The following is a 24,565-nucleotide window of genomic DNA, read 5'->3' as shown; positions in this document are numbered from 1 at the left end:
ACATATAAGATTTTTAGAAATTTCATGTAATGTCTGAGACATTTATATTAACATATTTCCATACAAATAACCCTAAGAAAGTTTAGTATTAGTTGGTTTTTTTGTTGTTCTTGTTTGTTTGTTTGTTTTTTTGCGGTACACGGGTCTCTCACTGCTGTGGCCTCTCCCATTGCGGAGCACAGGCTCTGGACGCACAGGCTCAGCAGCCATGGTTCACGGGCCTAGCCACTCCGCAGCATGTGGGATCTTCCTGGACCGGGGCATAAACTCGTGTCCCCTGCATCGGCAGGCGGACTCTCAACCACTGCGCCACCAGGGAAGCCCTGTTTGTTTTTTTATACTGCAGGTTTTATTAGTCGTCAATTTTATATACATCAGTGTATACATGTCAATCCCAATCGCCCAATTCTGCACACCACCATCCCCACCCCACCGCAGTTTTCCCCCCTTGGTGTCCATACGTTTGTTCTCTACATCTGTGTCTCAACTCCTGCCCTGCAAACCAGTTCATCTGTACCATTTTTCTAGGTTCCACATACATGCGTTAATATACGATATTTGTTTTTCTCTTTCTGACTTACTTCACTCTGTATGACAGTCTCTAGATGTATCCACTTCTCAACAAATGACTCAGTTTCGTTCCTTTTTATGGCTAATATTCCATTGTATATATGTACCACAACTTCTTTATCCATTCGTCTGTCGATGGGCATTAAGTTGCTTCCATGACCTGGCTATTGTAAATAGTGCTGCAGTGAACATTGGGGTGCATGTGTCTTTTTGAATTATGGTTTTCTCGGGGTATATGCCCAGTAGTGGGATTGCTGGGTCGAATGGTAGTTCTATTTTTAGTTTTTTAAGGAACCTCCATACCGTTCTCCATAGTGGCTGTACCAATTTACATTCCCACCAACAGTGCAAGAGGGTCCCCTTTTCTCCACACCCTCTCCAGCATTTATTGTTTGTAGATTTTTTGATGATGGCTGTTCTGACCGGTGTGAGGTGATACCTCATTGTAGTTTTTTTTTTTTTGCGGTACACGAGCCTCTCACTGTTGTGGCCTCTCCCGTTGCGGAACACAGGCTCCGGACGCGCAGGCTCAGCGGCCATGGCTCACGGGCCTAGTCGCTCCGCGGCATGTGGGATCTTCCCAGACCGGGGCACGAACCCATGTCCCCTGCATCGGCAGGCGGACTCTCAACCAGTGCGCCACCAGGGAAACCCCTCATTGTAGTTTTGATTTGCATTTCTCTAATGATTAGTGATGTTGAGCATCTTTTCATGTGTTTGTTGGCAGTCTGTATATCTTCTTTGGAGAAATGTCTATTTAGGTCTTCTGCCCATTTTTGGATTGGGTTGTTTCTTTTTTTGATATTGAGCTGCATGAGCTGCTTGTAAATTTTGGAGATTAATCCTTTGTCAGTTGCTTCGTTTGCAAATATTTTCTCCCATGCTGAGGGCTGTCTTTTTGTCTTGTTTCTGGTTTCCTTTGCTGTGCTAAAGCTTTGAAGTTTCATTAGGTCCCATTTGTTTATTTTTGTTTTTATTTCCATTTCTCTAGGAGGTGGGTCAAAAAGGATCTTGCTGTGGTTTATGTCATAGAGTGTTCCGCCTATGTTTTCCTCTAAGAGTTTTATAGTGTCCGGCCTTACATTTAGGTCTTTAATCCATTTTGAGTTTATTTTTGTGTATGGAAAACTCCCGTTCTTTTAAATGTTTTTCAGAAAACAAGTTCTCTTTTCAGTTTTCTCTGAGTGTAGGGTTAGATAGATGGGAAGAAGGGGAAATTTGAGTCAGGGTGGCAGAGAATGAGAGGCTCCAATAGTCACAAGGTGACAGTGTAGATGAATTAGGCATATATAGTGGGGGTGTTTCTAATCCAGGGTTAGGACTTACATGGTAACTGAAGGAGCAGTACGCAATGAATCTACCTAGGAAAGAGTGGGGGGACCAGAGGGAGCTGGTGGGAGAGCCCTGAACAGACTGTGATGCCAGGGCCCACTGGCCCCTCTTTGTTACTCTGAAGACTGAAGTGCAGAGTGAGCTTTAGCGTGAAAGGAAAATGTTTATATTTCTTTTTCTTACCAATTTAAGCACTTGAACCTTGGCATTGTTTAGTGAGTTTGAGATTACTCCTGGTGGAATATTCCATTGATTTAAATTTTCTGAAATAAAGAAGGAGCATCTTATGATATGAGTTGAAAGAAACAATGACTAGGCTGGGTTGTTTTAGCCACAGTCAGCTGGAGGATATCTTTGGGCAGTGTATGGCTCTAGGAGAAATCTCTCCCCTGCTCATTCAATGGAGGGATTTGAGTTAAGGCATAGTCTCTCCCAGTCTTTTGTGTGTGTGAGGGTGAGTTCTCAAGGACCCTAGAACTAGCTGGAAATCTGATGGACATTATATGCGCGGAGAATTGATACCAAGAGATATGCCGGCATGTCTCCCCTCCCTACCTTGAGAAAACAGAAGAATTAAGCCCTACTATTTTGATTTCATTTGCAGTACATTGAACCCCCTAGAGTTCATCATAAATATGTACAGATGGCATTTTGCATCATATCTCTTGATGGTTATAAGGGTTATGAACTCACACTCTTGCATTTCTCAAACCCCAGTATCTATGTGACTAGGTGACTTGGTCCCTGTTTCCTGTCATGATGCTGTTGTTCTGAAAACACCTAGTGGGCTGGATTTCATTTGGAAGTGTAGAAGGGACATTTTGATTTGTTTTTCATGTTTTGCCATCTCAAGATGCTGAAGTCTCTATCTAAAAACAAAAAAGTGCTTTTCAATCACAGTGATCAGACGCCGTGTCACATTCTGGAGTGTGGTTTCCCATGTTTGTACCTTTCTTGTGACACTGACTCTTGTAGGTGTTCACGTTATTAGTTCCACATACCAACAGTGGCAAGCAGTAGTTTCTTCAGAACCACAGGTATCACATTTTGCACCTCGTCCATCTGAAAGAGATGGGTAGAGCATTTTTGTTAGTATATCTGCTAGTCCCCCAGGTAGTCCTCACATCAGGGAAAGTGGTCTTAGGTGCCTCTGTACATATGGGCTTTTTTCCTGGTGGAAGAAGTCTGGTACTCTACAAGGCTATGAGGGGAAGTGGATCTTAATCTATCTCTCAGGCCTCTAATTCTTTGGGAATTTTCAAAGGCCCTTCAGTAGGTTTTGATGCCTCAGGTGGCTCCTTTACCAGTGTTTTTTGGGCTCCTTTTATGTTCCAGACATTGCTGTAGGCACAGTGGTACAGCCATGTGCCCTCAGGCCAAATGTGAATTCAGTATTTTGGGGAGGATGGATGGTGCTTCCTTTGGATCCATTCTGAGTCCCTCCCTGATCTGGTCGTCCTCGCTGGTGCTATGTTTACCTCCCTTCTTATGCATTCCCCTCAAGAGGCCGATGTGTCCATGCGACCTACCCTTTGCACATCCTGTTCCCTCTACCTGGTACATACTTTTGCCCTCTGGTAAACTGCTCCTTCTTCAGGGCCGAGTTCAGGCATCATTTTCTCAGTGAACCCACAGTCTGCCTTCCATTTCATGCTTCCTCCACTCTGTCTTCTTCATGCTCAATTGACAGCTATTTGCATGAGTGTCTGTGTTCCCTGTCAGGTGGGTAGTTATGTGGCGTCAGGGTTCATGCCTTTTGTGATCCTTCCCTGGCACAGAGCTTGGCCTAACACATAGCTGCCCGGTACAGATAAGATGAAGCAACCCCAGGCTTGCACCGACTCCCAGAGTCTACCTCTCACATGACTCCCCACTATCTCACGGCTGACATATGGGACATAGACATAAGGTTGTTCACCTCTGGGTACCCATTGTGTGCCTCCGTCCAGTGTGTGGTTACCAGACTCTTAATGATGTGGCTTATTTATTTATGGTTTTAATCTGTTCCTGTCCTCCTGCTTAAACTAGAGGGTCACTCCTGGAGTCTGGGACCTCATCACCGCTTCATGTTATAGATTTAGGGCTGGACACGTAGTGATGCTCACTAAATGTTTGTTGAATGAAAGTGTGAACATGTGGGAGATCAAATGTCTTAAATGCGGAGGTGGTTGGTGAACCTTCTGTAAGTTTCCATATCTCTTTCTGGAGCCTGGTCCCTGGGTCCCACCCTTGCTCTCCCCACTTGCGTACCTCCCAGGTCTCGTCTGGGGCTCCATGTGCTTGCTCTGTAGAACAAGGACTGAAAACCTCTGATGGGAAGTGTGAGGCTATGGGAGGCTGGATATCCTCCTGTGAGCCAAGGCAAAATTAGAATCTAGATCATCTTTTTCCTTCCAGTGGACCCCCAAGACTTCTTGGTGTATGAGAATCACCCAACACTAAAAAAACACAGACTCTAGGCCTTCCTTTAGGTCACTGACTGAATGTGGCATTCCAGTACTGAGCTTGGGGAACCAAGTTTTAAGAGCTTCCCAGAGAGAACCTAGGTTTGGAGCCTGCAGTCCTGCTCCACATTGTGCCTGTGATCTAGTCTGTGTGATCTTTTCCTTTGCAGAGTCCCCGTTTCACTGAGTGCCTGGCTTTAAAATAATTTCTCCTCTATTATAGATAAATGTTTTGAAAATCAAATCGACTTACAGCCTCAGGGGGTGTCACTCTGTATTGAGAGCTGTCAGGAAACAAAATACAAGGAAAAATTATTTTTAAATAAAAATTATTAACCAGTTCTAAAGTAGAGTTTAGGTATTAGTTCAGTTGCTTCTTTTTTAAAATTTTATTTATTTGTTTTTGGCTGTGTTGGGTCTTTGTTGCCGTGCGCAGGCTTTCTCTAGCTGCGGTGAGCCGGGGCTACTCTTTGTTGCGGTGCGCGGGCTTCTCATTGCGGTGGCTTCTCTTGTTGTGGAGCACGGGCTCTAGGCTCATGGGCTTCAGTAGTTGTGGCATGAGGTCTCAGTAGTTGTGGCATGCGGGCTCAGTAGTTGTGGCACATGGGCTCTAGAGTGCAGGCTCAGTAGTTGTTGCGCATGGGCTTAGTTGCTCCATGGCACGTGGGATCTTCGCAGACCAGGGATCAAACCCATGTCCCTTGAATTGGCAGGCAGATTCTTAATCACCGCGCCACCAGGGAAGTCCCAGTTCAGTTGCTTCTTAAAGTCACGTATAAAATTTATTTTTTATTTAAAAAAATTTTACTTTTACTTTTATTTTTTAACATCTTTATTGGAGTATAATTGCTTTACAATGTTGTGTTAGTTTCTGCTGTATAACAAAGTGAATCAACTATATGAATACATATATCCCCATATCCCCTTAAAATGTTGAATACAGAGGGGAAAGAGCAAATTTAAGGTGAATAAGAGCACGTGAGTAAAACTTCCTTCTGATTTCCCTGTGATCATCCAAGTATTTCCCAAGGGCCTTCTCCATTACTCTTCGCATGTGATTTGAATTGGGTTTTTGATATTGCTTCCTGTGCTGACGAATGTTGAGGGGTTTGTAGTTACAGACAAGTACCTCTCAATCTTGATGTCCGCTATCAGTTTGTCTTTTGAAATCTTGCATGCATGGGAGATGATTAAATCCTGCATTAATATAAAACAAACATGAGTTAAAAAAATACCTTCACCACGCTACTCAGCAAACATGTCATATTGTGATATGACCAACAAGGTCACAGGTGAGGCCTGGAGTGGAGATGACTGGGTCTCAGGGGACCACCTGTTTAGTCTTCCCTCAAGGCTGAGCCTACCAGCCTGGTTGGTCTCCTCCTCCTAGGGACACACAGGCACTGTGGCCCCCAGGGTTTTGGTATGAGTTCCCCCTACAGAACACTCTTCTTTCCATGTGACCTCTGCTCCTGCTAGTTCCTCCTCACAGCTCAGTCGTGATTTGTTACTTAGCACTCACCGTCTGCCCAGTGGCAAACTTCTCACCATCCTTTTCCATGTCAACCCAGTAGGTGGCGTGGATTTTGTTTCTTGACAGGTGGTTGTAGACTATTTTGGTGATCTTTGCACCTAGGTTACTCATCTGTTGTAAAGAAGTCATCATTTAGAGTGTGGAGAGGAAGAAGGACTGCAGGATGTTACATTGCGAGATATCCATGCATTGCTTGGTTCTTTTATTTAAATATTTATTGATCCTGCAGTATGCATTGGTCACCTTGCTGGGTGCTGGTACAGGTGATATGACCACACAGACACTAATTCCAGACATTTCCCTTTATCTCATTTCCTTTCTCGGAAGGACAGTGGGGCATATAACACAGAGACACATTTTCTGTTACTCCTCATCCTGTTTAAAGCCCGTTTCTTTCTATGCTCTTGTGGCAGATAGTTCTGCACTTGATGATTTTGGGAGACTCTGGTAAGGAAACATTGTACATTGCTGAAATAGAGCCTGACACAGAGAGGACTTAAGGTTAGTATTTTGTTGTAACTACTGCCTTCTACCGCTTTTGGGGCGGGGGGCAAGTGAATACCTCATATGTAGATAAACCCACCCCCTTGCACATGCTTTGACTATTGGTAAGTTGCTTCTCTCACTTTGGTCACCTGTAAAGTGGGAATAAGAAGCTCTACCTCTCAGTGCTGTTGTGAGGACGAAATGACATCATGTAAAGACACCTGGCTTTGTACCTGGCACGTAGGAGACACTCAGAAAACATTTGTCCTCCTGTGCCCCTGCTTTCTCCTTTTCCCCAGTGTAAGCAAGGACCCACTTATATGACCATTAAGGGAAAATATGTATCCCATAGCATTTCCTCATATTTATCTATGGAAGAATGTTCCAGAACCTACTTGTATTTCTACCTTCTCAAACTTAGAGGTTGATAGACTAGACTTAAGCAAAGAGGAGAGTGGAGGAGCCATGTGGGTAAGGCTTACCTTGACAGAGCTCTGCCTGGCACTGTTAGTGATGATTTCCTTGAGCATTTCTTGGGACAAAATTACAGCAGTGTTGACATTTTTAGGATCTGGAGGAAGGGGACTTCCAGGCACAGGGGATGTATTTTGGTTAAAGTGGGTCTAGAGGGAGAACAAGAGAAAAATCCCTGTTATCATGTGAGACTACCATCAATTTCAGTATCTTTGGAGGCCTGGCTCTGATGTTGAGGAGTGAGGTGGCCCGGTGTGAGCACCCCAGTGGATGAGCATGAAGGCAAAGGGCAGTTGACCTCCCAGCCTCCATGTTGCAGGACCGTGGGGGCGTGGCGGGGTTTGTGGAGACGGAGAGAGGAGCCCCTTAGAGAGGAGGAAGCACTGCTCTCTCCAGCTGATTAGCCCTGAAGCAGACGGCTCGGTCCCCCAGACCTCTGATTTTCCAAGAGAAGCCACACATCTTCATTTTTCAGGTGAATTCCTCCATTTAAGTAGTGCTTCAAGTAACATGTGTGTGTATGCATGTTTATACGTAACTCACAGTTCTCCCAACCTTAGAATGACTTTCTTCTCAAGCAAGCTCAAGCAAGGCTCATCTTATCTGTGGAATTCTGGCCTCCATTGAATAATTCCTCTTCCTTTCATACGCATTTCGCTCTCTGTTTATAAAATACAGACCCCACGTGGCAGGAAAAGTTCAGAGAAGTATGAAGAAGGGAAAAGAGATTCTGAGTGACGGCACTGGTATTTCTCCTCTTTTTTTTTTTTTGTTTGCATAGACCTAATGTCATTTTTATTTTGCTTTTGAAAAATTAACAGTACCTTCATAAGCATTTTTGTACACCATTCCATTTTTTGAGAATTTTCTAATCTCATGCTTGACTCAGATATTTCCTTTTTGTTCTTTTCTAGTTTTTTTTTCTTTCCCCATCATTAATATCTGTATTTCTTTGTACTTAAATATATCTATACTCAGGATGTTTAATACAGATGGATTCACAGAAGTGGGTCCAAAACCTTGCCTCTCCTCATGGCCTAGATTTGCATTCCCTGGGTGGGTGAGTCGGCACTTTCTGTTTTCTTATGTATTGTCCGTTGAGTGTCTAGACCTGTGCTGGACACGTCCTACTGGTCGAGAAATGGTCATCGTTGTAATGCCTCACAGGGATTGTACATATGGAAGTGAATACATGGCCGGCCCCTATGGCAGGCTTTTAGGTGTTATGGTTGAAGCCTGGGAGATTCACTCTGTGGTGCCAGTGTCACGCCTTGGTCATAGTTGGCACTCAGCATTGAGTGACCAATACTAGAGCGGGGATCTGAGGGAGTGGGTATGGGGTCCCTTTGGATAGGGTGTTCGGGGATGGCCTCCATGTCAAGTGACATTTTGTATCAGATGTGTGTGATATGAAGGATCCAAATGGGTGCAGGAGGATTGGAAAGTACACAGTGTCTCAGGCAGACAAGAGCATGAATGCAGTCCTGGGGGATTTTAAACATGGTTGTTACATGATTTGTTCAGCCCCTTTTCCTTTCCCTAATTGCCTCAGGAATGAGGCTTGAATGGTGTCAGTAGCCTGCTGTGGTGCTCATCTGAATTCAGGATTTTCCAGTCTCTAGCCCAGGCTCCTTCTCACTTATTGTCTCATTTAATAGCTCCCCAAATTCTAGAGCCTATTCTCTGGGCCTCAGGTTTTTCCTATAATTTAGAGAAGGCCCAGTTCTCTGTTAGGTTCCTACCACTCGATGTTTTGTGATTTTGTACGTCCTGTTATGATCATGCTGTGGTATTCCCACAGCTTTACAATGCAAGAGTGTGGGAGAGGGAGGCGATTTTGACTGATGGGATGGTTAATGCCTGAAGTGGGGGAGTAGGGGCTGGGGTGGGGATTGGGCTGGGTCCCTGCCTTCAGGCTCAGCATTTTGCTGCAGGGCCCTCCCCAACTTCACTGCTCTCATACTGTGAACCTCAGCTACAGTTTCAGTTGCCAAAGATCCCATTTTGGAATTGGCTGGAATGTTAAATGCATAGAACAAATGACATTGACCTTTTCCAGAGGGCAGAACCTAGGCAGAACCTATACATGATGATAAGCAGAAGACAAAACCCAACTGTCCTGGGTCTTATTTTTCTTGGACATTTGAGGGAAATGGAATCATCTTTTAGGTGAAATTTGTGACACCTGTTGGTGGGTGAACTTTGATTTCAGTGCATCCATTGATTTTTTGGACCCAGAGAATGAACCCAACTCCAGAGGTCGGGAAGGGGCACATCAGGGATGCAACCTCTGACGGCCCTTGGGACCTCCCAGTTCTTTGTGTCTCTGTCCTTTAGCTTTCGAAGGTGGGGCAGCCTTTGAATTCTGCTAATCCAGGATCCGTGGGAAGGTGTTTCATGCAGGTGTGGTTTCTCAGGCTGGGCACAAGGACAGTGCTTGTTCCCAAGCTCTAAATGATTTGACCTGCCGACTCTTGAAGGAGAGGGCCCTTTCAAGGTTGGCCAAGGCTTGGCTGGGATCGCAGTTGTAGGTCATAAGGCAGGGACAAATTCTTAATGACCTCTGTGTGAAGAGGTCTTAATAGGCCCGGCTGAGCCACAGTTGTCTTGGTTGGCATCAGGATTATGGCCTTTCATATGTGGTTTTTTTTTTTTTTTTTTTTTTTTGCGGTACGCGGGCCGCTCACTGTTGTGGCCTCTCCCGCTGCGGAGCACAGGCTCAGCGGCCATGGCTCACGGGCCTAGCTGCTTCGCGGCATGTGGGATCTTCCCGGACCAGGGCACGAACCCGCGTCCCCTGCATCGGCAGGCCCTCTCAACCACTGCACCACCAGGGAAGCCCCAATCCATTGATTTTTGAAAGTCGTAAATCATTATAGAAGACACTATAAAATGTATACAGTAAAAATGAAAGTCCATCCCAACACTTCTTCCCCTTTTCTCCTAAATCCTATTCTCAGGGGTAACCACTATTGACATTTTGGAGTATATCCTGACAGACTGTTTTCTACACACATAGAAGAATGAATAGATGGGAACATTCTAACCAGATGGTCCTGCACCTTATTTGTTCCTCTCAACATCAGTACATATAGAACAACCCCTTTCTTTTAAACAGCTGCATAGAATTCCACCTTATATAGCCATTACCTGACTTATTTTACCAATTCCCTATTGATGGACACCTAGGTTAACTTTATTTTTCACCCGGTAACAAGTGAAGCTGCAAAGAACACCCTTGCACATGTACCCTCATCCACTGGTGTAAGAATTTCTGTAGACATGGAATCACAGGGTTCACTTCTAGTCTCAGAGCTGCCACACCTGTGTGGAAAGGAGGGAACAGTATGGGGAGGCAGGAGCCCTGGCTCCAGTCCTGATCCTACCTGCTGGGTGACTTGGGAAAGTCATTTTCCCTATCTGGGCCTTGGTTCCTCCATGTTAATAATGGAGCAATAACATTAGATCTCTTCCAGATATAGATCTTGGGATTTCATATTTCAGTGTTTACTGAGCACACCCTGTGTACCCTTCAGAGAGTATACTGTTCATAGTCCCCGTCCCCAAACTGGAGAGACAGTGAACACACAAAGTTAAATAAATGAACACACACAAATATACATATGTGTGTATATGTATATATACAACTTCGCATATATAACTTTACTCATACACACAGTGAGATCAGTATTTCGAAGGGAGCAGAGTAGAAAGAGAGAGAGGGTTTTGGGTGAGGGAGAGAGAAAAGGCTTACTTTAGATATTTACATGTGGTGGTCAGGGAGCAGCTCCCTGAGGTGATGACATTCGCACAGAGACCAACAGTGGAGAGAAGAGTGTTCCAGGCAGGGAGACGGCATGTGCAAAGGCCCTGAGGTGAGCATCAGCCCATCCTGTGTGGCTGGAGCATAGTGGGTGAAGAGACAGAGCTAGAGAGGTGTGCAGGAGCCAGATCTCACGAGGCCCTGGGGCTGCAGAGAGGAGACTTGACTTTATTCAGAGCACGATGAGGAGCTGCTGGGGGCTTCTGAGCAGTGATCTATGTGTATTTCTCCCTCATGTGATGCCCTCATCGACCCTGGGAACTTGCTCTTCCCATTGACTTCTGTGTGTGTGTGTGTGTGTGTGTGTGTGTGTGTGTGTGTGTGTGTGTGTGTGTGTGTGTGTGTGTGTGTGTGTGTGTGTGTGTGTCTGTGTGTGTGTGTGTGTGTGTGTCTGTGTGTGTGTGTGTGTGTGTGTGTGTGTGCGCCTCCTTGCCACCATTCAGGCCACCTCCTCAGAGATGTATTCACTGACTACAGTGTCCAGGATAGCTCGCTCACCTCCACCACACACTTGCTGATCCATTGCTCTGCTTATTATAAATAAGATACATTATTTTATTTATCTGTTTTCTTGTTCAGTTTCTATTCCTCCAGTAGACTTTGATCTGTGAAAGGGCAGGGACCCTGTGTGCACAGGGCATGGCACACAGTAGGCCTTCAATACATGTTTGCAGCATAAATGTTATGAAGAGAGGAACAACAAAGGGGTGTTCAAGGAAGTCTTTCCAGAAGAAGGAACTTCTATACTGGGTTCTGAAAGCTGAATAAGAGTTCTCCAGGTGAGGTCCAGAGAGGGGAAGTGACTTACCTAGGCCCACCCAGGAAGGCACTTATGCCACCTGGGCCTTGGTTTCTTCATGTGAAAAGTAGAGCAGTAATGTACTTTTCTCAAACACTCACCATGGGGTCCTGGAGGTTCACATGTATCTCCTTGCTGGTGTAGAGGCAGGACAGGATGTCATTGTAGGTTTGCAGTGAAAAGACCAGGTCTGCCAGGCTGCCCGGGGCTAACTTTGGGAGGGGCTTGGGGGCCAGGTGGTCAGGCCTTGGGGCTCTCTGGCCTGGGCTGCAGGGATCATAAGCTTTAGAAAAATGAAGGAGGAAGGAGAAATTCAGAGGGAACAGTCTCCTCAGGCAAAAACTGGTTACAGCTAACATATGGAGGGCTCAGTATGTGCCAGACACAGCGCTGAACACTTACAGGCACAATCTCATTTTGACCTCGCAACAGCACCACGAGATGGAAACCATTTGATAGATGAGGAAGCTGAGGCCCAGAGGAGTGAAGTGACTTTCTCAAGATCCTATACATGGTAAGAGGTGGAGCTGGGTTTTGCTTCTCCCTCATGTAACCCCATTCTTTTCTCCGTGACTTTGTTAACAGTGCCTCGTTCCTATCCACTCAAATCCTCCTGTCCTCCTGACTCACCTGCTACCATCCCATGGAGGAGAGGGGCAGCCAGCCTCATCCCTTCTCTGGGCCTTTGTTTCCCCATCTGAGGGGTCCCTTCCAGCTGGGTGTTACACGCGGTCCTGCTGTTCTGAGCCACCCCATCTGCCCTTTTGTTGGAGCCTAATTTTCACTTGTGGGACATACAGCCCCGTGGCCTCTCCACCTTTCCAGGGTTGAGCGGGACTTCCCAGGCTCAGTGTGAGCTCCAGAGGGTGGGGCCTGCCTGGTCTGCCCTTTCTTCTCCCTTCCCCTCTCTCCTCCTCTTTTGCCCACCACTTCCTTCGCTTGCTCCTTCTCCTCTGCCTCCTATCCAGAGAAGCCCCACCTCATTTTCCTCTGTGCCCATTCTCCCCCAGACCAGTGGACATCCTCAGAGGGTCTGCCCTGGCCAGGGGCTGCTCACCTGGACTTTCATCAGGATGGCCTCCTCCGTGAATTCTGTGCTGGTGACATAGTGCTGGAAATCTTCCGGGCCGGAGATGGCTGGGGCTGCAATGAGGAAATGGAACTGGGGCTCAGCCTCCCTGGGGGATGGAGGGAAGGGCATGGAGAGGCACTGAAGCAGCAAGAAATTTCTTCTCCCTCTCTGCTTAGCTTGAAGTTCATTGTGGGCTGGGCCTCAGCTTCTTGTAACAATGAGCATTTATTGAGCCATAACTCTGTGCCAGGTTTTATGTATTATCACAACAGTCCATTCTGTGAGCCTGTGATTAATCCCATTTTACAGACTGGGGAACTGAGGCTCGGGGGGGGGAAATGATTTACCAAGGTCATAAGGCATAATGCCCTTTTCCCCCTCCTCTAGGAAGTAGGCTCCCCGTGGGAAAGCTTTGACTGTTTTATTTCCCATCATATTTCCAGAGCCTAGAAGAGTTCCTGGCACACAGTAGGGGGACAGCAGATAAGCCCCTTCCTTGGCTGGGAGCTACGAACTCAGAGTGATGTGTAACAGGTCTTCCAGCAGCGAGTTGAGCAGGGCTGTGGCCAGGGGACACCCCTGGAGGGAAGGCATGAGGGGGTCATTGTTGAGGTCAGGGCGAGATCAAGGGGCTGTCCCATGGGGTCACACCCCTCTCTCAGGGGGTGGGGCGGGGGGAATGAGCAACTTACTATCTTCTGTAGGAGGAAGGACAATGCCTCATCCAGGACATCTGTCACTAAACCCAGAGCTTTGTTCACCCAGAGGGGGTCCATTTTAGAGGCGGGGAGAGCAGGTGGGGTCTGAGACACCATGGAAGGGGAGACTGAGGCCAGAGAGGGGAGTCCAGGGCAGGGCTGAGGAAAGCCCCAGTGGGCCTGTGAACAGGGAAGCTCAGGGTGGCTGCTTCCTTCCCCGCCTGGTGTCCCTCTCCTCTCCTCTCTCCTCTTTCTCCCCTTTCCTTTTCTGTTGTTTCCCATTCTTGCTTTCTCTCTTCTAGACTTTGCCCTCCGCCACTTTATTTCTTCCTGATTGTCCCTTTATGCCTCTCTTGCTTTATTTCTCTCTCTAATAAAGGTCTCTGGGATTTTCAAATCCCAGAGTGGAAGTTAATGGAAGGCTTCCTGGAGGAGGTGGCTTTTTTGTTAGGTATATTAAGAATCATAAGCAATGGCCACTTTATGCGGCAGGTTCTGTGCTAAGTAGCTCACAGGGGTTAGCTCATCTCTTCCCCACAACCACCCCGTGCTGGCTGAGTTCTGTGATCCTGTTCATTGGTGAGAAAACTGAGGCTCCTGGAAGCCAAATAGCTTGGCCAGGGCTCCTGGTGTTAGCGAGCAGCCAAGCCAAGGTTTGACCTGCGTGGCTGCACACTTTGGCCATAACATTCAATGTGAAGGCAGGAGATACTGATGGGTGGTGTGTACAGTTGGTGGTCTTGGAGATGACCGTGTCCCTGACACCCTTGGTCACTCTAGACAGCTTAGGCTGAGGAGAGGCAGCCTAAGACTGAGACTCTCTGGGGAGAGGCTCAGTGAAGGGCTGGGTGCAGGAGTGGTAGGGGGTAGGTACTCACTGCTCCAGAACCTCAGTGCTCAGGTATCCTGGTGGGGTGTGGCACTCCTCAAAGGCCACATTGGTCTTGTTCCCCGTCTGCTCCAGCCGTACCCCGATGCAGATGTTGTTGGTGACTTTGAACCGCAGGATCCTGTAGGGGCAGCATGTCTGGGCAGGCTCCAAGCCGCAGCCCAAGACTGAGTCCAGAAGTCACAGGCTGGTGGGGCCTGCAGTTGTCTGGAGGGCTCAAATGAAAAACTGGAAGAGTTCATTAAAAATACAGGGTTCAAACTTTGGAAAACCTAAAAGATCTGGAAACTCTCGGCCAGCATCCTCACAGGCGGCTGATGTGACCTTGAGATGGGCCACATCCTCTCCTGTTTGCTACAGTCCCCACCAGGCCAGGGGTCAAGCTGCATTTTTACTGCACATCATTATAAGGGTGATGATATGTTTATTGTATAGCAGAGAAATATTTCTCTGTGCCCACATCCAGGTGAAGAAAATATTTCTTTGTGCTCACTTTTCTATTAAAAAGGGAAGCTAGACAAAAAATGCCATCTTCCACACACACAAAAAAAGACAGTGGGCATATTCCTAAGGGGCATGTAAGAATATTCCTGTTTCATGTGCAAATCACTCCCTTTATTGGCTGTTGTGTTTACAACCCCAGGTTGGCATCATCTTCCACAGTTTAGTGAGCGGTCTGAGCTCTTAGATTAGCAGTGAACTCTTATAACAGCCAAGGGCAGTAGGGGACTTGATCATAACACTTTGTGGATGAGGCCCAGAGGACAGACACCCTTACTCAAGTTGCCTGGATGGTAAGTGGGATTGGCGTCCAGGCGTGGTGGACCCCAAGGTGAGCTTGAACCAGACCCTCCTTGGATCATCCCATGAAAGCATCTGCCTTTTACTCAGATGGGGCACATGTCCCCTGACATGGAAGTCAGAGGGTTTTATCTCAGCCTCTGCTGCAGATTTCACTGTGTGATCCTGGGCAGGTCCCTCTCCTACTTGGTGCTTCAGTTTCCCCATCACAAAAAAGTGACTTTGAAACATGCCCAAGTGGAAAGGATTATTGTAACCCTTTTGGTGACATAGGCAGCAGAATTTTGCTAGCCTTGCATGGCAACCGAGGGAGGTGGAGAGGAAGCCCCCAGAGCACACACTCACCTCTAGAGCGAGAGGTACAGTTTGCTTCGCAATGTGACTTGCAGCAAGCTGTCAGTCAGGATTTGTAGGGTGACATCAGGGCCTTTGGCATCTTCTGTGACCAACCTGTGAGTGGGTTGGGGGGTGTTGTTTGTATGGCCTGGTAAGGCCCCTGTGACTCTGTGGAGTGTGTCTGTATTGGCTAGAATAGGGGCAGACCCCAGGAGGGGTGGGGGCTGCTTTGGGACAACCCCTTCCCTGACCCTCAGCCCAGCTGCAGAACACTGGGCTCTAGTTACAGCCTCTAAGCCTTGAAGACCTGGGAAAGTCCCTTTCCTTCTCCAGGCGTCAGTGTCACCCTCTACAAAATGAGGAGAATACCGTGGAGGACCTGTCCGTGCACATTAAACAGGTCTGAATTCAAATATAAGGGTTCTGCAAAAAAGACGCAAGCAGGCAGGAGTCAGAGAGAGCAAGACGGCTGGTGATCCCACCGCCTTCCACTCAGGGACCACCGGCCCTGCTGAGCATCCAAGAAGGAGGACGTGAAACTTCTGCTCCCCATGATGGCCTCAGGTCCTCGCATCTCCCTGAGCTAAGAGCAACCCAGAGTTTTATGTACTTTTTGAACATTAGATACAAGCTGGTGACTTACCTGGTGCCCACTGGAGTGGGCAGCAACAAGTTCCAGTGCTGGAGGAAGACCTGGATGGGTTGGGCTCCCCAAAGGCTGTATGCCTGCCTCCACCATGGCACCTTCCAGAGGTTTTTGAAGAATGACTTGGACCATGTGGGGTTTTTCCTACGGCCCTCCCAAGCTGATGCCCTGTGCCAGGATGGGTGAGTAGAGGTGGTGCAAATGCACAGGCAGGGGTGAGTGGTGGCTAGTCCTAGGCCTTGGAATGGGCTGGGGCAGGTGTGGGTGCTGGGCCTAGCACCCTCCTCCCAGGCCTCTCTGGGAAGCACCCCTACCCACCCCAGGCCCTAGCTTTTCATTTCATTTCACCTCCATCAGAAAACTTCTTCTGGACTCTATCATCTTAGGACCCATCTGGCTCTCCCTCCTCATTCTGGGGGATGGATTCGGAGGCCTACCTGTGGCTACATAGTTGACCTTGCAGGAACCCCTGCCCCAACCTACATAAATATCATTCATTTATGTTGGTACTTATTTTGCCAGAAGTCTCCAACTCATTTGCCTTCAGGGCCAAGCAGGTAATGTAAAGGGAGTGGAGGAGGAGGTGTCTGGGGACTGACTTAGGGACTACAGATCCTACACCAATGATTGCCACGTGGGAGGTCAGGCCAGGTGTGGCCAGATCTTTGTTATAGAGAGAGTTGCTATTAGGGGTTGAATTGTGTCTGCCTTCCACCCCCCCAATCCATATATATATATATATATATATATATATATATATACACACACACACACACACACACACACATACATACATATATATATATATATAAATATATAAATATATATAAATATTTTGGGCACATTGGGTCTTAGTTATGGCACACGGGATCTTTAGTTGCGGCATGCAGGCTTTTTAGTTGCAGCATGCAGACTCTTAGTTGCTGCATGCGAACTCTTAGTTGCAGCATGCGTGCGGGATCTGGTTTCCCGACCAGGGATCGAACCCAGGCCCCCTGCATTGGGAGCATGGAGTGTTACCCACTGGACCACCAGGGAAGTCCCCCAATTCATATATTGAGTTCCTAATCCCTTATAAAAAGGGGAAATTTGGACACAGACAGAGACACACAACCAGGGAGATTGCCAAGTGAAGAGGAAGGCAGAGATCAGGTGATGATTCTGCAAGCCAAGGAAAACCAGACTGCCAGCAACCCTCCAGAAGCTAGGGGAGAGACATGGAAAACGCCTTGATCTCAGAATTCTAGTCTCCTGAATTTCTGTTGTTTAAGCCACTCAGTTTGTGGTATTTTTTTATGGCAGTCCTAGCAAACTAATACAATCAGAAAATCTGGATTTTTATTAAAACACTCCAGATTTTTATATATTGGCAAGTCACTAAAATATTAAAAAAATACTATGGGAGTTTGCAATACCCAGGTATAAGCTGAATGTGGAGGGTTGGAGGGCTGCCAGGCTAAGATCCCTGGTTGAGACTCTGCTTTGTTCCTTGGAGGATTTCAAGTGGCTTCAAGAGGTTTAGGGACAATAAAAATGTACTTGCTGAGGGCTTTCCAGGCTGGAGAAAAGCTCCGACGACGCTGGGGCCTCCTACCCACCCACAAGGTGAGAACACTGTTTCTGAGGGGGAAGAAAAGCCAGAAGGCCACTCACCCACCCAACTGGAGCAGCTCCCCCAGCAGGGGGAAGCTCTGCCCCGGGAGCAGGTCCCAGACCAGCAACAGATCAAGCCCACTGCTCTCTTTGGAGAGGCCTTCTCTTACGAAGGGCAGGTGGTCCAGGATGGCGACTCCTTCACTTGTGGCCCCCATCACAGGGATCCTGGCCACACGGTCCAGGACATGGTGTTTCGAGAGCAGGCCTGAAATGTCTGAGGACAAGGCCCTCCTCAAGGTGGGGCTCACCTTTCATTCAGTCGTTCAACAAAGGCCCACCAGCACCTGCCCCGAGCCAGCGATTTAGACAGTCATTTAGCAACAGGTACTTATGAAGCACTTACTCTCTTCTGGGCTCAGGGCCCGTGGGGTTCATTCTAGGAGCAGGGGTGGGGGGGTGGGGGCGGGCACAGAAAACAATTGAGCCCTCAGATAAGCAAGCAAGGCAATTTTTGAAAATAAAATGGAGTCGGATTGGAGCATGACTAGGGGGAAGGTCTACTTTAGATAGGGTAGTCAGGGAGAGCCTCTCTGAAGGGGAGGCATTTGAGCTGAGACCTGAATGAAGTGGAGAAATCCACTATTGCAAGACCTGGGGAGAGAGCAACGTAGACAGAGGGAACAGCACATGCAAAGGCCCTGAGGTGGTAATGAGCCTGGTGAGTATATGAAACAGAAAGATCAGTGAGGTTGGACTGTGTTGAATGGGGAAGGAGGTGAATGGATAAAAAATAGCTCACAGCCAAGAGTTAGGGAGAGACAGAAAGACAGACAGACAGGACAAGTACAGTACGCTTGGATAAGGCCATAGATGAAGCTTCACCAAAGGGCTGTGGGAACCCAGTGGAAGGAGACTCCTGCTGGGGAAACTGGGACTATTAGAGCTTTGCCTTAAATGGTGAATCAGAATCCATTGTGTTGAGAATGGGAGAAAGAATAGCACAAGCAAAGGAAGGAGGCTGGAAAGTCTATAGGGGCGGTCAGGGCAGGTGGTGGTAGAAGAGGCTGGAGAGGCAGGGCCTTGAAAACCAGGATGAAGAGCTTGGAGCTTCTCCTGAAGGTACTAGGGAGCCACAGCAAGTGTTAGAGCAGAGGAAGGATGGGGTCAACTCTGGGCAAAGGAAGGCAAATTCTGCTGCTGGTGATGGGGAGGCCAGAAGAGGAAAAGGCTTGAGCAGGGAGGTGGTATCACCTTCCACCCCTGCTCTTCCCTGAGTTCCTGCCTCCTGCCACCCACCCCTTAAAAAGCTACCTGTTTCCAGCTGATCCTTGCTGAAGCGCAAGAAGACTAGGTGCTGGGCCTCCCCTGGGGCCTGGGGCAGCAGCCCCCAGCATAGCAGTGACCCCCAGAACAGCAGCATCCTCCTGGCCAGGACCTGGGGACACAGAGCTGGGAACCCCACTGGCCACCTCACTGGGGAGCCACTGGCTAGCTTCTCCCAGCTCTGCCTCTCCTAGAGCCATCTCTCCAGCTTTCTTTCCCTCTCTTCTCCCCCTCGCTCTAGATCTGCTAGTCCTTGAACACAGCCTTACCCCCACCATCTCACATTAGTGCTTTCGGTTCCTTCTGCCTGAAATGTCCTTCCCTCTCAAGTGGGCTCTCTTCAATTCTGGGCTTTGCCACTTCCAGACTGTGTGACCCTGAGCAAGTTACTTGATCTCTCCGTGCCTCAGTTTTCTCATATGTAAAATGGGGGACAATCATAGATTGTTGTGGGGAATGCACTCAATATGCACAAAGCACTTAGCAAGCAGTGTGCCCAACAGCTGTTAACGTGGCTGTGTGACATTGTGAGACATTAAAACCATGGAGGTTTCTGAATCCTGAGGAGGACAAGGGTTGGGGGTCCTGGGGGAAGCTCCATAGTGGCCAGGGTAGGCACCTGGGGGGCTTAAAGTCATGGCTCTTTACCAACTAGTAGGGAAATACTTCCGTATTTCAAACAGTACGTTTGTACTGGTTCCTGCCTGTTGAGCCTCAGCCCAGGTGGCCAAGCGGCATAGTTGGGACCCCAGAGCCTGCAGGCAGGGGGCGCTCCAGGTGGGCAAGGGTGTGCTGCCAGGAGATGCAGCCTTTGGAACTGCAAGGCAGAGGCCAGCTGGATACAGACACGTCCAGGGCAGATGCCAGCGTAAGCGGGGCCCATTAAGGAGCCACCACATCCCCACCCCAATGCCCATGAAGACACTACCCAGAGGGTAAATGCTGCCTCTGGGCAAAGCCCCCAGAGTGGCTGAGCCTACTCTGGAGTGCCTGAGAACATCCTGGCATCGTCTCAAATCAGCAACATCCAGTTTTTTTTGCTTGATGGCAGGAATTCAAAACAGTGATTAAAATGGGTCCTAAAAAGAAGAAAGTTTCTTGTTTATTTGCAGATGTGAATTTTGGATTGGGAAATGTGTACTCATGGCATTAACTATTCATATTCTGCTACCAGGCTGACCTTAAATTCATCCACTACTCATCCAACCAGTGTTTAGCCAGTGCCCATGTTAGGCACTTAATCAGTTCACCCAAGTCAGGTCTCTCCTCCCTTCCTGCCCTTAGTACTTCACACCGTCCCCCAGCTGTCTCCATCTCGTACCAGTCTTGAATCATACTGGCCCCGACTTTTACTTGAGTCCTTACTATGTAGCAGGCTCTATGCCGAGAGCTTTACAAGCTTTGTTGCATTATTGAATCCTTACCATAACGGTCTGGGGTCATTGATAGCAGGCCTATTTTACGGAAATGAGCACAGATAGGAGAAATGGCTTGCCCAAGGTCACACAGGTAGTGGCTGCAGAGCCTGGGTTGGAACCCAGTTTGGCTGAGAATCGATGCACCACATCACCACATTATTGTAGGTACTGAAGAAATATTTGCGAAATGCCCATGTTAGCCTCCTTGTCCTTACCTCTCCGAGAATAGGGCTGTCCAGAATCTCTCCCGGGGCTCTGTCACTAGCTTCTCAGAAAGGCACAACTTTTATAACCCGAGCTCTGAAGCTCGGGTGGGTGGAAACATGGCAGGAAGTCCAGCCTCCTGGCTGGTTTGTGCTCAGTGGAGCCCTTCAGAGGAGGGAGGGGTCCTCTTGGCACCGGAAGGCTAGGGGCTTCTGGCCAAAACTGATGGGGCTAGTCACTGGGGTCTAGGGGTAGGTTCTAGTCCTGGGCCAACAGACCCCAGGGAGGAAGTAGGTGGGGGCCTTGTGGTTTTGGGGGTGGGCCCTTTCCCTTAGGAGCCACATCAGTGCTATGGAGCCTGGGGCAGGGCCTCCAGCTCTCAGGAGGGGCCCGAGGAGGCTCCTGTTGCAGGATGTAGCAGTCACAGGACCCAAGGGAGTTAGGATGTATGTTGGGGTGTGTGTAGAGGAGAGCAGGGCTAGAGGCAGGCCTGGGAGGGGCCCAGTGACCACATTGTGGCCACTCCCCATGCTCTTTTCATATATGGCACCCATGCCATGCCTCTGCAGCCAGACAGGTCTGGGTTCAATCCCCACTGTCACTCAGTAGCTGTATAAATGTTGGCCAGTTACTTTCCCTCCTGAGCCTCACTTTTCATGTCTGCAAAATGGGAATAATAATCCATCTATGTCTTTTGGTATTGTGAACATTCATTGGGGCAATTCATGTAGATGTTCCAAAAAAGTTGCTTATTTTAATTTCCATTTTATAGATGAGAAAATGGAGACTCAGAGAGGTTAAGTGATTTACTCAAGGTCACACAGCATGTCTGTGGCAAAACTGGGATTTGAAATCAGAGCCCAGAGAGGAAACTGGCCATCCAGTGAAAGGGAAATTTGGTGTTACTATGTAATGCAGCTCCAAGACCTCAAGTCCTCACTCCCAACCAAACTGCTCTGCAGACCTCCTCTTCCATGAGAATCTTGACGCCACCATTGTGAGTGCACGTAGCTGACTGTGTCAGCATCCACTCCTTCATTAACTGCTGTCCAGCGCAGTCATCTCAATGGTGGGCAGGACTCACCTCTAGGCGGCTTTTAGATTTTCCTTGTGGATAATTCCTTTCCCTTTCACAGTCAGAGTTGTGGTTAGGGCAGGTGTTAAACTCCATTCTTGGGCTGGAACATGGCACAGAAGGGCTGATGATGAAAGGGCTGGTTCTGGAAGACAACAGCTATGCAGGAAATGCTAGGGCAACGTTAGCTACGGGCTCCCAGTGCAGAGGGCCTGGGTTTGATCCCTGGTCAGGGGACTAGATCCCATATGCATGCCGCAACTAAGAGTTCACAAGCCACAACTAAGGAGCTGGCAAGCCGCAACTAAGGAGCCCATGAGCCGCAACTAAGATCCAGTGCAATCAAATAAATAAATAAGTCAATGGCTGATATTAGTATGGTTTGGTGCCATATTTCAGATGGGATGTACTTATTCTAGGATCTCAGCATCATCATCATGGACGTTTTGGTTGGAAGATGCTTTAAAAGTTGGCAGGTCCCCCTCATTTCTGTCAATTGGGTCTCAACATACTGCCAAGTGCTGTCCTCCTGCCTGAGCAGAGAAAGGCTCTAGGGTTAATTTCCTCATCTGAGTCACTAGGGGCTGGTGCAGGATATTGGTGGAAGCACAGAGGTCTCCCTTCCCTTCCAAGATCTGGCCTCTCTAAACAGGATAGGAGGAAAGATTTTGGCTGGAGCACCATGAATTCTGTATGTTTACCTCATGAACTAATCTCTGCTGAGAGATGGGAGATTTCCTGGGGGTCTCCTCCATGAAAGGGAAGCCCTGGGAAGGACACAGAGAGGTACAAGACATCATTATTGTCTGTCTCTGAGCCCCAGTCTATTCATCTATAAAATGGGAAAGTTAACCCACAGGAAATGTCTAGTACTGTACTGGGAACTGAGTAGCCCTCAGGGAATAGAGGCTGTTAGTTGTCACTGTTATTTTGAGGAACAGAGAACAAACATATGGATACCAAGGGGGAGGGGGGGTTGGGATGAATTGGGAGTTGGGGATTGACATATATACACTATTGATACTGTGTATAAAATAGATAACTAATGAGAACCTACTGTATAGCTCAGGGAACTCTACTCAATGCTCTGTGGTGACCTAAATGGGAAGGAAATCCAAAAAAGAGGGGATATATGTATACATATAGCCGATTCACTTTGCTGTACAGTAGAACCTAACACAACATTGTAAAGCAACAGTACTCCAATTAAAAAAAAAAAAAGAAAACTGGGTCACTGTCCTGCTGTGGATTCAGGTGGGAGGCTGGGGCAAGTGGGTGAGGTTTGGGTTCCCACCACTTCATCAGCTCTGTGTTACTTGAGTTCTCATCTGTAAGACAATAATTCCTGCAAGGCAGAAAGAGTTACTGAGATATAACTTGGTGTTTTTCATTTGCTGCTGCTGCTAAGACTCAGAGGGAAGCAGAGGACTTTTCCCTCTCCTAGCCCAGGAAGGTGCTGGAATCTTGGAGTTCCGGATCTGCGGCTCCTGCCTCAGGGGTGTACGGATGGCTCCTGTGTTTCAGGGTGCAAATCGGAAGGGGGCTGGCACAGAAGACCACCTCTCTTCTTCTTTACCGGGGGGTGGAGACTCTGGGGGAGTGATGAGGGAGCAGAGAGTAGAGGGAGGTGGTGCGGGGTAATGCATAGGGGCTGCTTGGTAGTCGTGTTGAGCTGTGAGAACCTGTTTCCTCACTTGCCAAGTGGGAGCAGCATAGGAGAGGCACTGGGTGAGTGAAGGTCCGTAAGACCCTTGGCCTAGTACCTGCAGAGCAAATACTTGTCTTGGTTTGGGTTCCCTAGAAACAGAACTTCAGACCAGGATTTGAGTGCAGGTAGCTGATAGGGGAGGTGATGCCAGGAGACACTGGTAGGAGAGGGGGAAAGTGAGGCAGGGAGGGAGACAGCCCATAAAGGTGTGTATCAAGCAAGTGTCCCCATGGGCACCTGGGGCTCAGTTCCTCTGGGGTGCTGTGGGGGCCAGTGTGGAGTTGTTCCCAATGGGTGAGGAAGCAGGGTTATATATTCACCACCCTCCAGGAAGCCCAAGAGGTTGTGGGCGGTCGGAACCCAGGAGCCATGGCCATGGCTGTTTTGGGGAAGTGCCCCAGTGTGGCCAGGGCTCCAAGCTGCTCACCTCTGACAGGATCCTGTGGGCTGGGACGGAGATCCATTCATCGGCACCAGATGGGACCAAGGACCGGAAGCCCTGCCCTACTCTCCAGGCTCCTGGGAAACTCTCACAATAGAACGTGACATGACCCTAGGGAGCCAGAGAAGATGGAGATGGACTGTCTCAGCTCCCTTGTGAGTGGGGGCTCAAAACCCAGGTTTAATATGATACAGAAAAATAATGGAATGTGGGATGTGGACCACAAAGCGTGGCTGGGGGTCGAGGATGCATGTGGGGAGCTGCAGCACAGGGCCCAGCACTCAGCAACTGCCCAGCGAGTGTTCACTGACCCCAGTGTAAGCACCTCGTGCAGCGTCTTGTCCTGTCCCTCTCGGCCTAACCTGTAGGAGTCCTGTAGGAGAAACTCCTACCTGGCTGCCGTTCCACGTTGCGAGGTGTTCTTATGGATGTTTTTACTGTGAAGCTGTGTAGCGTCTTTTCCTGAAACACCCGCCTGTCCCTTCCTGCAGGGCCCCTCATGGGATGTGAGCTCTGTGTGCTGGGACGGACCCAGAGTCTGGAGGACAGGGGCCTTATTGTCTGTCCTGAACCTGCTGGCATCAGGAGGGCCAGGGAGACAATGACAGTCACGTGCTGTCTAAGTGGGAAGGGACTTCAGTGATAAGGCCCAACATCCCGGAGTCCAGGTAACAAGAGTGACAATGACATCACCCACAGATGACATTGTTTGAGCACCTCCCACGTGCTGGGAACTATTTTCTCTCATTTCATCCTCACCACAGCCCTCCAAGGTGGGGACTAAGATTCTCCCCATTTTACAGAGAAGGAAGCGGAGGCCCAGAGACGGGGAGCCATATTTTAGGGTCAAGCAACCACTGAGGGGTCCAGGCCAGAACTCAAATCCTGCCTCCAG

At 48.5% G+C, this 24,565-nt stretch overlaps 2 protein-coding genes across 3 annotated transcripts in view; one reads left to right on the top strand and one right to left on the bottom strand.

Annotated features, from left to right (window-relative positions):
• Positions 1 to 16,653, top strand: part of CDK5RAP1 (CDK5RAP1 mitochondrial tRNA methylthiotransferase) — a 72,028-nt gene extending 55,375 nt beyond the window's left edge. Inside the window, exons 14-15 of one of the 2 annotated variants that reach the window (XR_004521993.2) lie at positions 11,895 to 11,976; positions 15,592 to 16,653. The gene's annotated coding sequence lies outside the window, so the exon portion shown is untranslated. Of the gene's footprint in view, positions 1 to 11,894; positions 11,977 to 12,472; positions 13,653 to 15,591 lie in introns of those variants that run through there. The other variant, XR_004521992.2, reaches the window with a different exon arrangement.
• LOC101323640 (uncharacterized) lies at positions 11,523 to 18,998 on the bottom strand. The gene is given in 8 exon segments (XM_033839220.1): positions 11,523 to 11,745; positions 12,513 to 12,605; positions 13,050 to 13,113; positions 13,227 to 13,312; positions 14,112 to 14,242; positions 15,268 to 15,372; positions 17,558 to 17,774; positions 18,812 to 18,998. Coding segments are annotated over 8 exon segments (999 nt in total). The 5' UTR covers positions 18,921 to 18,998; the 3' UTR covers positions 11,523 to 11,551.
• Positions 18,999 to 24,565: the final 5,567 nt, after the last annotated feature.

This window comes from Tursiops truncatus, chromosome 15, assembly GCF_011762595.2.
Source record: "Tursiops truncatus isolate mTurTru1 chromosome 15, mTurTru1.mat.Y, whole genome shotgun sequence".
Lineage (NCBI taxonomy): Eukaryota > Metazoa > Chordata > Mammalia > Artiodactyla > Delphinidae > Tursiops > Tursiops truncatus.
Note: the sequence above shows the minus strand (reverse complement) of the source record. Positions and strands in the feature narration are given on the sequence as shown.